Source organism: Neocloeon triangulifer, unplaced genomic scaffold (genome assembly GCF_031216515.1).
Source record: "Neocloeon triangulifer isolate White Clay Creek 2 clone unplaced genomic scaffold, ASM3121651v1 ptg000005l, whole genome shotgun sequence".
Classification (NCBI taxonomy): domain Eukaryota; kingdom Metazoa; phylum Arthropoda; class Insecta; order Ephemeroptera; family Baetidae; genus Neocloeon; species Neocloeon triangulifer.
Genome location: NW_026775548.1, coordinates 273,320 through 285,834, shown reverse-complemented (window position 1 = coordinate 285,834; position 12,515 = coordinate 273,320). Strand labels below are relative to the sequence as shown.

The 12,515-nt window shown below is 37.0% G+C and overlaps 4 protein-coding genes across 7 annotated transcripts in view; 3 read left to right on the top strand and 1 right to left on the bottom strand.

The window, feature by feature from the left end:
• Nucleotides 1–11,309, bottom strand: part of LOC132193992 (nonsense-mediated mRNA decay factor SMG8) — a 45,204-nt gene extending 33,895 nt beyond the window's left edge. Inside the window, exons 1-8 of one of the 2 annotated variants that reach the window (XM_059615011.1) lie at nucleotides 11,050–11,309; nucleotides 10,832–10,994; nucleotides 10,674–10,781; nucleotides 10,129–10,496; nucleotides 9,909–10,072; nucleotides 9,757–9,857; nucleotides 9,038–9,268; nucleotides 8,722–8,927 (exon numbers count right to left, since the gene is read on the bottom strand). In XM_059615011.1, coding sequence (XP_059470994.1) covers nucleotides 8,722–8,927; nucleotides 9,038–9,268; nucleotides 9,757–9,857; nucleotides 9,909–10,072; nucleotides 10,129–10,496; nucleotides 10,674–10,781; nucleotides 10,832–10,994; nucleotides 11,050–11,090 — 1,382 coding nt within the window. In that variant the 5' untranslated portion in view covers nucleotides 11,091–11,309. Of the gene's footprint in view, nucleotides 1–8,721; nucleotides 8,928–9,037; nucleotides 9,269–9,756; nucleotides 9,858–9,905; nucleotides 10,073–10,128; nucleotides 10,497–10,673; nucleotides 10,782–10,831; nucleotides 10,995–11,049 lie in introns of both variants that reach the window. The other variant, XM_059615010.1, reaches the window with a different exon arrangement.
• Nucleotides 91–2,285, top strand: LOC132194004 (uncharacterized). 2 transcript variants are annotated; one of them, XM_059615028.1, is made up of 8 exons: nucleotides 91–241; nucleotides 691–783; nucleotides 837–941; nucleotides 1,387–1,437; nucleotides 1,494–1,527; nucleotides 1,598–1,659; nucleotides 1,710–1,824; nucleotides 1,884–2,285. In XM_059615028.1, the coding sequence occupies exons 1-8, from the start codon at nucleotides 125–127 to the stop codon at nucleotides 2,108–2,110; spliced, it is 804 nt and encodes a 267-aa protein (XP_059471011.1). In that variant the 5' UTR covers nucleotides 91–124; the 3' UTR covers nucleotides 2,111–2,285. The 2 variants fall into 2 exon arrangements, with proteins under 2 accessions (XP_059471011.1, XP_059471012.1); XM_059615029.1 differs by lacking the exon at nucleotides 691–783 and having other exon boundaries at nucleotides 110–241.
• LOC132194002 (uncharacterized) lies at nucleotides 2,499–4,542 on the top strand. The gene is made up of 8 exons (XM_059615026.1): nucleotides 2,499–2,922; nucleotides 3,084–3,179; nucleotides 3,250–3,366; nucleotides 3,665–3,757; nucleotides 3,818–3,857; nucleotides 3,955–4,013; nucleotides 4,065–4,179; nucleotides 4,244–4,542. Exons 1-8 carry the CDS (start codon nucleotides 2,854–2,856, stop codon nucleotides 4,468–4,470), a joined length of 816 nt encoding a protein of 271 aa, XP_059471009.1. The 5' UTR covers nucleotides 2,499–2,853; the 3' UTR covers nucleotides 4,471–4,542.
• On the top strand, nucleotides 5,320–7,911 carry LOC132194000 (C-type lectin domain family 4 member F-like). Of its 2 annotated transcripts, XM_059615023.1 has the most exons (9): nucleotides 5,334–5,470; nucleotides 6,027–6,113; nucleotides 6,183–6,287; nucleotides 6,427–6,522; nucleotides 6,996–7,067; nucleotides 7,129–7,177; nucleotides 7,230–7,288; nucleotides 7,343–7,457; nucleotides 7,513–7,911. In XM_059615023.1, exons 1-9 carry the CDS (start codon nucleotides 5,402–5,404, stop codon nucleotides 7,731–7,733), a joined length of 873 nt encoding a protein of 290 aa, XP_059471006.1. In that variant the 5' UTR covers nucleotides 5,334–5,401; the 3' UTR covers nucleotides 7,734–7,911. The 2 variants fall into 2 exon arrangements, with proteins under 2 accessions (XP_059471007.1, XP_059471006.1); XM_059615024.1 differs by lacking the exon at nucleotides 6,027–6,113 and having other exon boundaries at nucleotides 5,320–5,470.
• Nucleotides 11,310–12,515: the final 1,206 nt, after the last annotated feature.

Genomic DNA, 12,515 nt, shown 5'->3' with positions numbered 1-12,515 from the left:
AAATTAATTGTGATTTGCATCACGCAGAACATTGAGCGGCAACTTGATAACCATTTTTTTCTTTTGGGCTCGTCTGGTTTTTTGATTGGCAAGGGCAAAGGGCAGTGATAAAAGCCAGGGATAAATGGCGTTGGCAAATCGCGAGAGTGACCCACAAGTGGAAAGACCGACCATGGCACGTTTCTCTATGCTGATCCTTTTGCTTTTCGCCGCCGCCCTGGCCAACGAATCTTCAAACAAGGTAATTAGAAATTCGTGAATTTAATTAACTATTGTAGCGGTTATTGGGAAGGATAATATTTCTTTTAGGTCTACCTATAAGAATAAATTTTACCTCTGCAAAATATGAATAAAAATATTGATGTTAAGAAAATGAAAAAAGAAACTTACCGATAAAATTGAAGGAGGACAATTTTTTAGAAATGCTTTGCTGATTAAGGCAGAACTGACAAGAAATTTCACACAATAATTATGTAAGATTTTCTTGATAAAATTTAGTTCAACATAATTAGCAATATAGTATGAATATAATTTGACTCAATGAAAATGATTCCTGAACAACAAGATTCCAATTTTTCTGTGCGAATTTTCAAAATTGAAAAAAAAAATATTAACAAAAGAGCAACATAAAAATTGGTTGTTCAAGAACATAAGAGTCGATAAAGAAATGGGAATTTATATTAATTTCAGCCGGAAGAATCCGAGTTTCAGTTGGAAATGTTGCAGAATTTGAACAAAACGAATGAAAAGCTGGACAGATTGATGAGAATCGTCTTTGATCAGGTTCAAAGGAAATTAAAAATGATTTAACTTTTCCAATTTCATGGATTTCTCAGGTTGTGGAGACGCGGAAGGTGGCCGAGGAGCAAACCAAATTGGCCAACGCGACCAACGAGAAACTAGACCAACTGGCCAAAACCGTCGAACAGCACCACAATCAGGTACACAAATCGATTCCAAACTCTTAATAAATCGATAATCTCTAAATGATTGTTATGCTTACAATGAGATTAAATTTGGCATAAGTTTTAAAATGGAAATATGGTGATTAAAAAGAAACATTTTTGAAGTAGACGATGCAAAGGGTTGAGGAAAATAACGAGCTTGTGAAAATTGTCAAGGATACGTTTGAAAAACAAAATAACCAGGGACAGAAGTGAATAAAATGATGAATTCTGCCTGCAGAACAACCAGGAATAATTAATTAATCAACTACTTTGCCACTTCAAGCAAAGAAATAACAATTTTCACGAGTATATTAAATAAAATTGAGAGACAATGACAGTTTGACTGGAAAATCATAAGCTTTCAAGGTCATATGAATACAATGAGAATACGCAGATTGGTTATTTCCATTATCAAAAGCTTTTTGATTTATTTTTGTAGACTCTGGAATATGTGATGCAACAGAATCAAAAGCTGGACCAATTTCCCAAGGTTTACATACAATTATTTTCAAAAGACTCTTTAACTTACAATTCCTGTTTGTATAGGAAATGATTATCTCAGCCCAATGCATGCTCGCTCGTAAGTTTACACTACGATTTTCTGAATGCAAAAAGGGAATTTCTTGATTTTGTTTTAATTCACTTTGCAGGTTCGGCGACTTTACATACGTTGTCCAACGGCAAGAAGTACCACTTCAACAGAACTTCTGATGTGAGCCTCGATTGCTTGTTTGCATTTTGAATTAGGACTTAATTTTGCAGAATACATGGTTTGCAGTAAACGAGACTTGCGCTCGATTGGGCCTTCACATGGCCACGATCACAGACCTGAGGGACGCAAAAGTCGTGTCGGAAGAGGGCGAGAGAATTATTGGCAGTATGAATAAAGCTGACTCAACTTTGGGGTTTTTTTTATTTAAATTACCATGTTTTCAGGTTATGCTCCGTGGGTTTCGGCGAAAAACCAAGGAAGGGGAAGCAAAAGGGACTTCCGGTGGCAGGACGGGACCAAGTTGGAGTTAAACAGTCCCTTGTGGGAGCACGATGCGGACAAAACACAGGACTGCGTCTATATCTTTAAAGGGAACAAGAACAAATTGAACACGCTTCAATGCTTCGCTACCTCCAGGATACTTTGCGAACTCCCGAGGGAATGCTACTGATCTCATCGGGATCAGAGCAAACTCTTAAAGGGATTGTTTTGAATTTTAAAAGATCATTTTTTTTTTCAATCGTTGAATAGAAATAAAGCAGAGTTTATTTGTCCACATTGTCTGTAGGCCAAACTATGCAATTCAAAAGGGGTAAAATACAATAAAAACGATTATTTCTTTTAAAGTTTAGTGTTTTCTTATTTCTGCGCATTCCACTGCTGCCGATTCTACTATTCTGCAGTCAAAAATCGGCAGACTTATCCGAGGTCTGGCCTTATTATTTATTAGCCAATTTTTCACTGCATGGCGGACTTTTCTTAAGAGCAGAAATTTAACCTCAAATTTAATTTATTTTTTATTTCATTGATCTAAATTTTCCTAATTTTACATTGATTAAATCAGTGGATTAGAGTTTTCCATTGAAAAGTTATCATCTCAGCCGTTTACTTAAGATTCATATAATCTTGCCTAATTCTTTGGCCGTAAAGCCAAGTCGGACGTGGCGAGGCAAAAAATTAGACAGTTTTATACGTTTTTTGTTTTCATTTCTACTGATATGTTTTCCTAAGGCGCTCCTTAATTGCGAGTAACTTTTTCACGCGTTCTTTTAAAGATTAATTTCATTTGGCTTGAATGGCGAGTTGATTTGGCTTGTTTGTCGTTTCGCGGGGGCAGAAGGCAGTGATAAAAGCCGGGGATAAAAAGCTTTAGGAAATCAAGAGAAAATCTTAAGTGGAAAGAAGAGACCGACCATGGCACGTTTCTTTACGCCGATCGTTTTGCTTTTGGCCGCCGCCCTGGCCAACGAATCTTCAAACATGGTAAACTACTTTTAAGGTTTTATTTTATCAAAGGCCAGATTTCTTCAGAACTAACTTAAATGTTAAGCACAAAAACATATCTTTAATTTCTTTATTGTTTTGAAAAAGCCTGTTGTTGACTGGTTTGCGTTTCTGGGAATTGAAGAAAATCAAAATTTCAGCCAGAGGAATTTGCAGAATTTCGGCAGGAAGTGTTGAAGAATTTGAACAAGACAAAAGAAATGCTGTACCGATTGATGAGAATCGTCTACGAGCAGGTAAAAAATTTAATTTTTAAATTATTGAATGTTTGGTCAAATGACCTGTTTTCAATTTTGAATTTCGCAGCCTGCGGAAATGAGGAAATTAGTGGAGGAGCAAAAAGAAGAGTTGGTCAAATTTGCCAACGCGACCAACGACAAACTGGACCAACTGGCCAAAAATGCTGACCAGCGCTACAATCAGGTACAGAAATTGGATGTCTTTATTTTACACCTCGGGTGTGCTACTTTAATTCGGTACATAAATACATAATCGATAGAGAATTAGATCATTTAAAAAAAAAATGTTAAAAAAACAATATTGATCAGTCCAAAGAAATGATTTTCAATCTAAATTGAATAACAAAAACAATGGGAGATTTTTTTCTTCAAACTAATTTTTCCTAATTTTAAAACGCTCGGAGATTTGACCAAAGTAAACAAAGGTTAAATGAAATATTTTTTATTTTAATTATTGGAATTTAAGTACTTTCGTTTGCCAGGTTTCGAAAAAAGACTCTGAATTTGAAGAGAAGAGAAAGAACGACAGAGAAAAAGTGGACGCTTTGGCCAATTTTACTGAACGTCACATCAAGGTTCAAATCAAATAATTTTCACAAAGACTATTTGTTAAAGAACATTTATCTTCTTTTTAGCATTTTCACATCAGATTCTCTTCTAAGTGCAATCTCGCTCGTAAGTTTTTCCAAATTAAATATAGGTTTGTAATTGAAAATTTCATCGATTTAATTATAAGCGACCATGGAATCTAAATTGATTGTAAAATTTCCAGGTTTTTCAAACCTGACGGTGCTGTCTAATGGCAAGGTTTACTCATTCCATCAAACTCGTGTAAGTCTCAACTCGCAGCCTCTTTGAAATTTTTAAATTTCTCTCTGACAGGCAAACTGGAATTCTGCAAACGAAACTTGCAGCAAAAAGGGTCTCCATTTGGCCACGACCAAAGACTCGAATGACGCTCAAGTGGTCGCGGCAGAAGCAAAAAGAATTCATTCTAGTGAGGGGCAAAAAATGGGAATAAATCTGCGAATTTCCTCTAATTAAAATAATTTTGTCTTCAGGTAATGTTTGGTGGGTTTCGGCCAAAAACCAAGGAAGTGGAAGTGAAAAAGACTTCCGATGGCGCGACGGGACCAAGTTGGAGTTGGAAAGTCCCTTGTGGATGGACAGTGCGGACAAGACGAAGGACTGCATTTATACCCATAATTGGCCCAAGGGAAAATTTTACAGCTCTAACTGCACCAATAATTACTATTTCATTTGCGAACTGCCCAGCGAATGTTACTGAGAACCTATTTGAATGGTTTCATCGATGCAATCCAAAATTTTTATGACCAACTTCAAAAAATTTTCAAGTATTTGTCCGATTGTTTTGATTTTTGTCAATTATGTTTGTGGATTGGATTTGTGGAGTAAAATTGATTAGCAGATTAAATACAGGTGTTATTTATTATTCAGCTCCCCTTGCAAACGAAACCCTTTAAACGCAACATTATTATTAAATAAAAAATGACTTTCAAAATAAAAAATGGTAGTTCATTGGCCCCGGTGACCTTTGACCTAATTTTCATCAAGTGTACCACATTTCTCAAAAGGGGGGTCATTTTGATACCCAAATTTTTGAAAATCGCACGATTCCGGTGTCAATGGATTGCCTCTACTTAAAAGGGGCCCATTCGGTCTATTTCTGAAATCATCATAAATTTTCGTTCAAAGTTCGTTCAGCCAATGTCTTAGCAGACAGTCCGCCATTTTGGATTAGGTCAATTTCAAAACGTGCATTCGGTCAATTCTCATTCGGTCCAAGTGTGCGTTCCCAAAAAGAAATATGGGAAAAGGTATTGAAAAACAAATGTGATTTTTTATATCAGGGTTTTGAAGTAAAAACAATCTTGCAGTTTAAACCTTGAATGATCAAATTTTGAGAAATACTGAATAATAAACACCTTGTGCGATTTCTTGGATAATTTTTACTTGAATTTTGTTAACAATTAAAAATCTATTTTTTTCCAACCTTTTCAAATAAAATTTTGTAACAAAGTGAAATAAATTGTGATTAGCATCGCAAGCAGACCATTGAGCAGCAACTTGATAAAATATTGCTTGCTTTTTGGCTCGTCTGGATTTCGGACTGGCGGGGGCAGAGGGCAGTGATAAAAGCTACGGATAAAGGCATTGGCAAATCGCGAGAGTGACCCACAAGTGGAAAGAGACCGACCATGGCACGTTTCTTTTTGCTGATCGTTTTGCTTTTCGCCGCCGTCCTGGCCAACGCTTCTTCACACAAGGCAAAGAGAAATTCATTAATTTAATTAATTGAAGCGGTTATTGGGAAAACTATATTCTTTTGGCTCGCGATTGAAATAAATTGTATCTCAGTGAAATATAAATAAGAATATTGATGTTAAGAAAATGAAAAAAGAAACATACCGATAAAATTTTAAGAGGACAATTTGCCCCAAACTTAAATTAGAAGACGACGCACTACCTGACCACTGGAGCTGGATAGAAAAAGAAGCCCATGTTTACTAGGAAGAAAAATTACTTACAATTAATACTCAAACCTTTGGCATAAGAAGAAGAAAAAATTTTACTAAATGCTTTTCTCATTGAGAAATTTTTCAAAATAATTATATAACATTTTATTGATGCAACATTTTCCGCAATATTGTATGAATATATTTAGACTAATTGGAGATTCTTCAATGGGACAATATTAGGGCCAAAATTCAATTTTTCTGTGGGAATTTTCCTTTTTTTTTTAATATTGGTTTTCAATTCATATTGATTAAAGAGCTAAAATTGGTTGGTCAAGTTGATAAAGAAATGGAATATTAATTTTAGCAAGAAGAATTTGGAGAGGAAATGCTGAAGAATTTGAACAAAACTAATGAAATGCTGAGCCGGTTGATGAGAATTGCCTACGATGAGGTTCAAATTTGAATATCAAATTTTTGTGTTTTTTGGAAATGAATAGAAATTTTCTTGTGGTTTTTGCAGGTTGTGGAGACGCGGAAGGTGGCCGAGGAGCAGACCAAATTGGCCAACGCGACCAACGACAAACTGGACCAACTGGCCAAAAACGTCGACCAGCACCAAGATCAGGTAAATAAATCGAATTAAGCTCTATAAACAAAGTTGTATAATTATTTAAAATATTTTTATGCCTGGATTGAGACTTAACATGGTATTTCTTTTAAAATTAATATTGTGATAAAAATTAAAAAAAAAAAATTGAAAGTAGACGATGGAAAGAATTGAAGAGGCGGCCAAAGAAAACAAGCAGCTCTTGAAAACTGTCAACGAACGTTTGGATAATTTGGAGAATCAAAATAACCAGGTATGAAAGATAATGAATTCTGCTTCAGTCTTTGCTTAGGAAGAACCAGGAATAATAATAATAATTAATCAACCATCTCACTACTTGAAAAGCAAAGAAATTAGAACTTTTCACAAATGTTAAAATACAATTGTGGGATGATGCGAATTTGACTGGAAATTTTAAAGATTAAAAAAAGTCAATTCAACGAAACGTAATGAAAATGCATTACAACAAAATGAACCAACTGGCCACAAATGTGGACCAAGTACAAAAATTTAATTCAAACTTTTATCAATTTCTAAACCTTTAATTTTTATATTAAAAGGATTGTTATGCTGGTAGCAAAATTATTATTAGTTTTTAGCTGTTAAAACAAAAGTCTATTAAAATAAATAGATTTTATGCTCGAAAAAACGAGAAATAATTAGAAATCACAGCACTGGAGCATTTTATTGTTGAATCAATCCAAATTTTGATAATTATTTTTTTAGACTCTGGAAGATGTGAAGCGGCAGAATCAAAAGCTGGACGAATTATCCAAAATCGCCGAGCGCCTCGTTCAGGTTCAGATCAAATTATTCAAGAAAAATCTTTTTTATTTTAACTAAATTTTCGTTTTTCAAGCTCTTTGAGGAAAAATTCTCGCCACAAGAGTCCCCCTGCAATCTTTCTCGTAAGTTTCAACAACAATTTTCTTACTCAAAATTTTTATTGATTTGATTCAGGTTCGGCGAGTTTAAAGACGTTGTCCAACGGCAAAAAGTACCACTTCAATAAAACTGCTGTGAGCCTCCTTTGCTTCCATTGAATATTGACTTCGGACTTTTTTTAAATGCAGATTACATGGGCCGGAGCAAACGAAACTTGTTCTCAAATGGGCCTCCACATGGCCACGATCACGAATCTGACGGACGCACAAGTCATCTTGGAAGAGGGGGAGAAATCGTTTGGCGGTAATTTATTAGAATCACTTGGAATTTTTGTCAACAACAATAAATCTGCTTTCAGGCCACAATTGGTGGACTTCGGCGACAAACCAAGCTAGTGAAAAGGACTTCCGCTGGCACGACGGGACCAAATTGGACTTGGACAGTTCTTTGTGGAGGGTAAATGCAGACAAAACAGAGGACTGCGTCTACATCGCTGATTGGGTGAATGGAAAATTGAGCACCTGGTTGTGCTCTGGAAAGTCTAATTTGCTTTGCGAACTTCCGGGGAAATGCTACTGAATTCATTCTGATGATTTCCATCTTAGTTAGGGTTTTTAGCAGACATGAAATTTGTCATAATTGAGGGAATAAATCTAATAAGAATTGGAATTACTAATAAAAATATCTATTTTAGGGAGCGATAAACTTCGATTGTTATTTAGACTTTTGTAAATTTCAATAAAAACAATAATTGGCATCAAAATTTTTAGATTTTCCATTCCTCTAATTTCAGTAAAAGAGTAGCCTCTGAAAATTAGAGAATTTCCCAAGCTTGTTTGACAATTTACGATTGCCTTAGTCGCAGATTCAGACTTAGGCAGGTGAAACTCATAACAATTTTATTTTTCGGGCACGTTTGATAAAATTTGCATGACGGTATAAAGTTTGCAAATGAAAAGGATTTTCAATGGGACTTGAAGTACTTGAACGACCCATTGTGGCGGGAAATCGCAGTCAAGTTAAACAATACTCTGTACTTTGTTAGTCAACTGCCTAGCAATTTATCCAAGAGCAAATCCGTGAGATATTAAATTTGACACCAGAAAATAATCCTGATTCTGATTAGAATAAAATTTTAAGTTCATTCAGATCTTTAATTTGTGGTTATTTGATTAATCCGTTGAAAGAAAATTCCAACGATATGTTTAAAAGCAAATTTTAATTTAAAATCGGCGGAGAAAAATGCGATTGAGTGGCCACAATTTTATAATCAAGATTCTGATGCTTCAATTTATCCCTTCCAGAATTTGAGAGATATTGGCTGTTTCAATCAAATTTAATATTTTTCCAAACAGGTTCATACTCATTTAGCAGGAAAAATTAGAACCTCAAATTAACCCTCCAGGGGTGCGAAAGTTTCGATTATGATTTCGGCGTTCGTCATTTAACTTTTTCTGCTTTGAATAATAAAAAAATTAATCGCTGTCCGACATAGATATTAACTCGGACGATTTCAGTTTCGCAATTCGAAGGTTGCCGGAATAAAAATGGCTAAAATGGTACTCACTTTTGTAAGGCGGTCTGGCAGGGTTCCTCCTCGTCGATGGTGAGGTGGAGGGGCTGCGTGCAGGGGTTGCCTGTGAGGCTGAGCACCTCGCACATCTGCCGGCCGTCGTGCCAGTGCTCGTCGCAAGACTTTTTCAGCCCTTCCACGTACTTGGCACAAGACGGGCCTCGAGCGTGTTGCGAAAACACCGACAGGGCGTACGCCAACTGCAAAATTAACTCAATTCAATACTAGGATAGAATTAATGAAACAAATTTTAATTAAGATCAATTTCTGGCCGTCCCAGAGATTTGCATTTTTCAAATTAAAAACACACCCTTCCATCGTGATAGGCCTGCGTGTAGTGGGTAGGCAACCCTTCCTGGTAGGAGGCGAACGCGAGGGGCAGCACCTTTTTGCACCTGGCTTCGCTAAACCGAATCGACGCGTTAAACGAGGTGCTGAACATGTTCAGCAGCTGCCTGTGCTTCGAGTTGCTTGTCTCCTCGCCCAGAAACACTTTGTACACAGCCTGAGCCGCCGAAGACCAAACTGACAGTGGCGGCACCTAAATTAAAGGGACTTTAATATCAAAAAAATTTCCTTGTTGAAAGGTGAAGTTGATAGATCTAGGAAAGAGGATTCCAACGGTGTCTGGAAAATGCGTTTTGCACAGAAATTGACAGAGATATGCGAGTTTTTCTACTGAGCGGCCATCTTGAAACAAAATGGCTGCCGATTTCGGGTTTTAAATTAATTAGTTTAGCTCGGTCATATTTGACTTAAAATTGTCCTTGTGACATATCATTGAAATTGTCTTGATGAGAACTTTCCGATTACGATAATAAAAAGTAATTAACTTAAAAAAACCTATTAATTTAAAATTTCATTACAGTTGGAAATCTTCGAGAACCTCAAAACGGCTTTAGCAAGATTTTTAATAGAAAAATTTCGACAGATTTAAGAGTACAATCAATTAAAATTCAAAACTAACGTTGTCACATATCACTGGAATCCTCTTTTATATTGCAATGAAGCTTCATATTTTAAACACACCTCAAAATGGGCTGTGCTGGTGTGCCTGCCAAGGGTGTCGTCGAATCCTTTGCTCAAGGCAGAATCTACATGTTCGAAGAGAAACTCCCTAAAGTTGTGAACTAAACAGAAAATCAATAAAAATGTAACAATTGCAAATAATTACAAACCACTTTTCGGTGGAGGCTCGTTTGTTTTTGGTTTTTCCTCCATCAACCCGAGGCAAAATTTCAGGGCTCTGTTCACAGCCTGTTGAGTTTTGTCTAAAACGTTCAAATCTTGATCCTCGATGAAAACGTACTCGTGGTTCAGCGGAATGGCAAACAAGGAATTCACCCTGGAATTAATAATGAGGTTTAAATAAAGTTATTCCACAAAAAGAAGAAAATTTACGTTGAATTGGTAATAATTCTGCATCTCCTGAGCAGCCGGTAAATCTGGTCCTCGACGGAGTGTTCGAGTCTCTTGAGCTGGCTTCGGGCGCCGAGTTGCTTCGACTCGAAGTAGAAAAGCATTCGGGGGGCGCAGAGGCGCTGCTGAGCGACCCAGTCTGCGCCCACGCCGGACACCTTCTGCAGGTGGTCGGTCAGAACGGGAGCCGCCTTTTGTCGGATGAGGTCGAGGGTGCGAAAGAGCTGCAGGTAGGGCGTCTCGAACCTCGGACTCGGCGACGACAGCACCAGGATGTGCGAAACGCAGAACAAGAACAGCAACGCCTTGGCGTGCTGACTTCGAAACTCGGACAAGAGCTCTTGAGGCGACTGAAGAAAACAATAATTGAGGAATTAAAATTTGGAAAATGATCATATTATATTGGTATATCAAAATTTTTGGCCTGAAAAGATCAAATTGAGCTTTATTTATATCCATCCATTACATAAACAGGTGTAAAACAATGCAATTATCAGAATATCTTGCGTTTCAAATATTAAATTTACCTTGGATTCATCGCTGACCAACTCGGCAAAGTGGAAGGCGTCGTAGGGGCTTCGCAGGTGCAGATACAGAATTCTGTTGGCCTTGTCGTGGAAACCCTCGACCAGAACCTGGAGCAGAGTTTGGAATTTACAAAAACAAAAATTATAAAAAGACAGACCTGTGTCCTGGGGTCGACCGGGGTGGTCGCGTTTCGGCCGGCGAAGACGTGGCGATCGCTCGCCTCGTCGGCCGGAGCGCCCTTGCAGCCGAAAGACCGGACGTCCGACTTGCCGAAGAAGGACACGACGACGCATTTCCCTTTTTCCTCGTCAAAGATTTTTCTGAAAGTAAACAAACAAAATGAACACACGTGAGAGCGAACTTGTTTGATTTTACTTTGAAGATTCGTCGAGCGGGAAAGAGAATTTCGAAATCATTTTGGACAAACCGGACTATGGCTCGCCCAAACGCCTTTCAGGCATCGTTAATAAAGGTTAATTCCAAGGTTTAAATTGATTTTCCTTCAGTTGATTAAAAGTGGAGCTTGCCGGCTCTTTCACGTCGGTGAAGTTAGCTCCGAAAACATTGAAGTGGCTCCGCCCGAGCTCCCAGGAAGTGGTGGGGGAAGTCGGCGGACGGCGGAGGGGAGTTTCCGACTTTGTGACAGCTTGGAAAAACTGCTATTTCCCCAGAAGCAATGGAAAGGAAAAAGCAATAATGTAAAAAAAATTGCCTTACATGATATATGAATACAAAATATAAAGATCAAAGTGATAAAAAGTGTGAAATTCAAGTTAAATAATAAACAAAGACTTAATTATGCACAGAAAATCAGCAGATCAGATAATGTCAAACGGTTCTTGAAAACATTTCTATCTAAATTAACAAGGAAAAAAGTTAAAAATATAGGAAAAATTAAATATTAAATTTATGAAAAACAATTATGCCCTAACTTGTAAAAATGGAAGACAAACACAGCACATTTAACTGATTCCACTAAATAATAAAAATTGATCGATAAATTAAATTAATTTCGTATTTGACCTGGTCAATACCATCAATTGGCGGATAAAAGAAAATTAAAAATTAAAGTGGAAAATTGAAACCGGGCGAACCTTGTTGCGAAGTAAAAATAAAGGACAACTGTGGTCTGCTGGTCGCCTTTTGGGGTCAGTTGTCCTTTATTTTTTCATTTTTTCTTTGCAATGAGGTTCGCCCAGTTTCAATTTTCCATGAAATGCACCTCGAGTGTTACTATTCTATTTAAAAATTACATTTTTTTTTTAAATTATCTATAACTGTGTCGGTATGGGCTGGTGTGACTTGTATCTTTTATTGTTGGTTTTTTTTTAATAAATTTAATACGCTGAAAATCAAATGAAATTCAGGGCCGGACTGGCGCAAAAACTTTTAACCGGCTATTTCAAAATAGGCGGCCCTCGCCAACTAAACGGCCCATTTTAAGCCCCGAGGGCTTCGCCGCCAGTGATAGAACCGTTGGTGGCTCGTACTATGCTAACACCAGTACTAATTGATGTGTGCGACGTGTGAACACCCTCAACCACTAAATTTCTAATAATATTTATTTTATATTCTCTTCACTTAACCTTTTATTAATGACTTTCTGTAAAGGAAATTTGTATGTTTAAATCAATAAACTTTTTATGTAATCCAATATCTGTATCCAAAACTGTTCTTATTTATGCAACTTTATTTATTTATTCAAATAATTGATCAACCGGAGCCAACTTCACCGATATACCTATACCCAACAAGCCTATTGCCTCTTCTACACGGGCACTTTGAAGCGAGCGTTACGTGCGCTCTCGCTTAAAGTCACTAGTGTAGAAGGCAGCACGGTC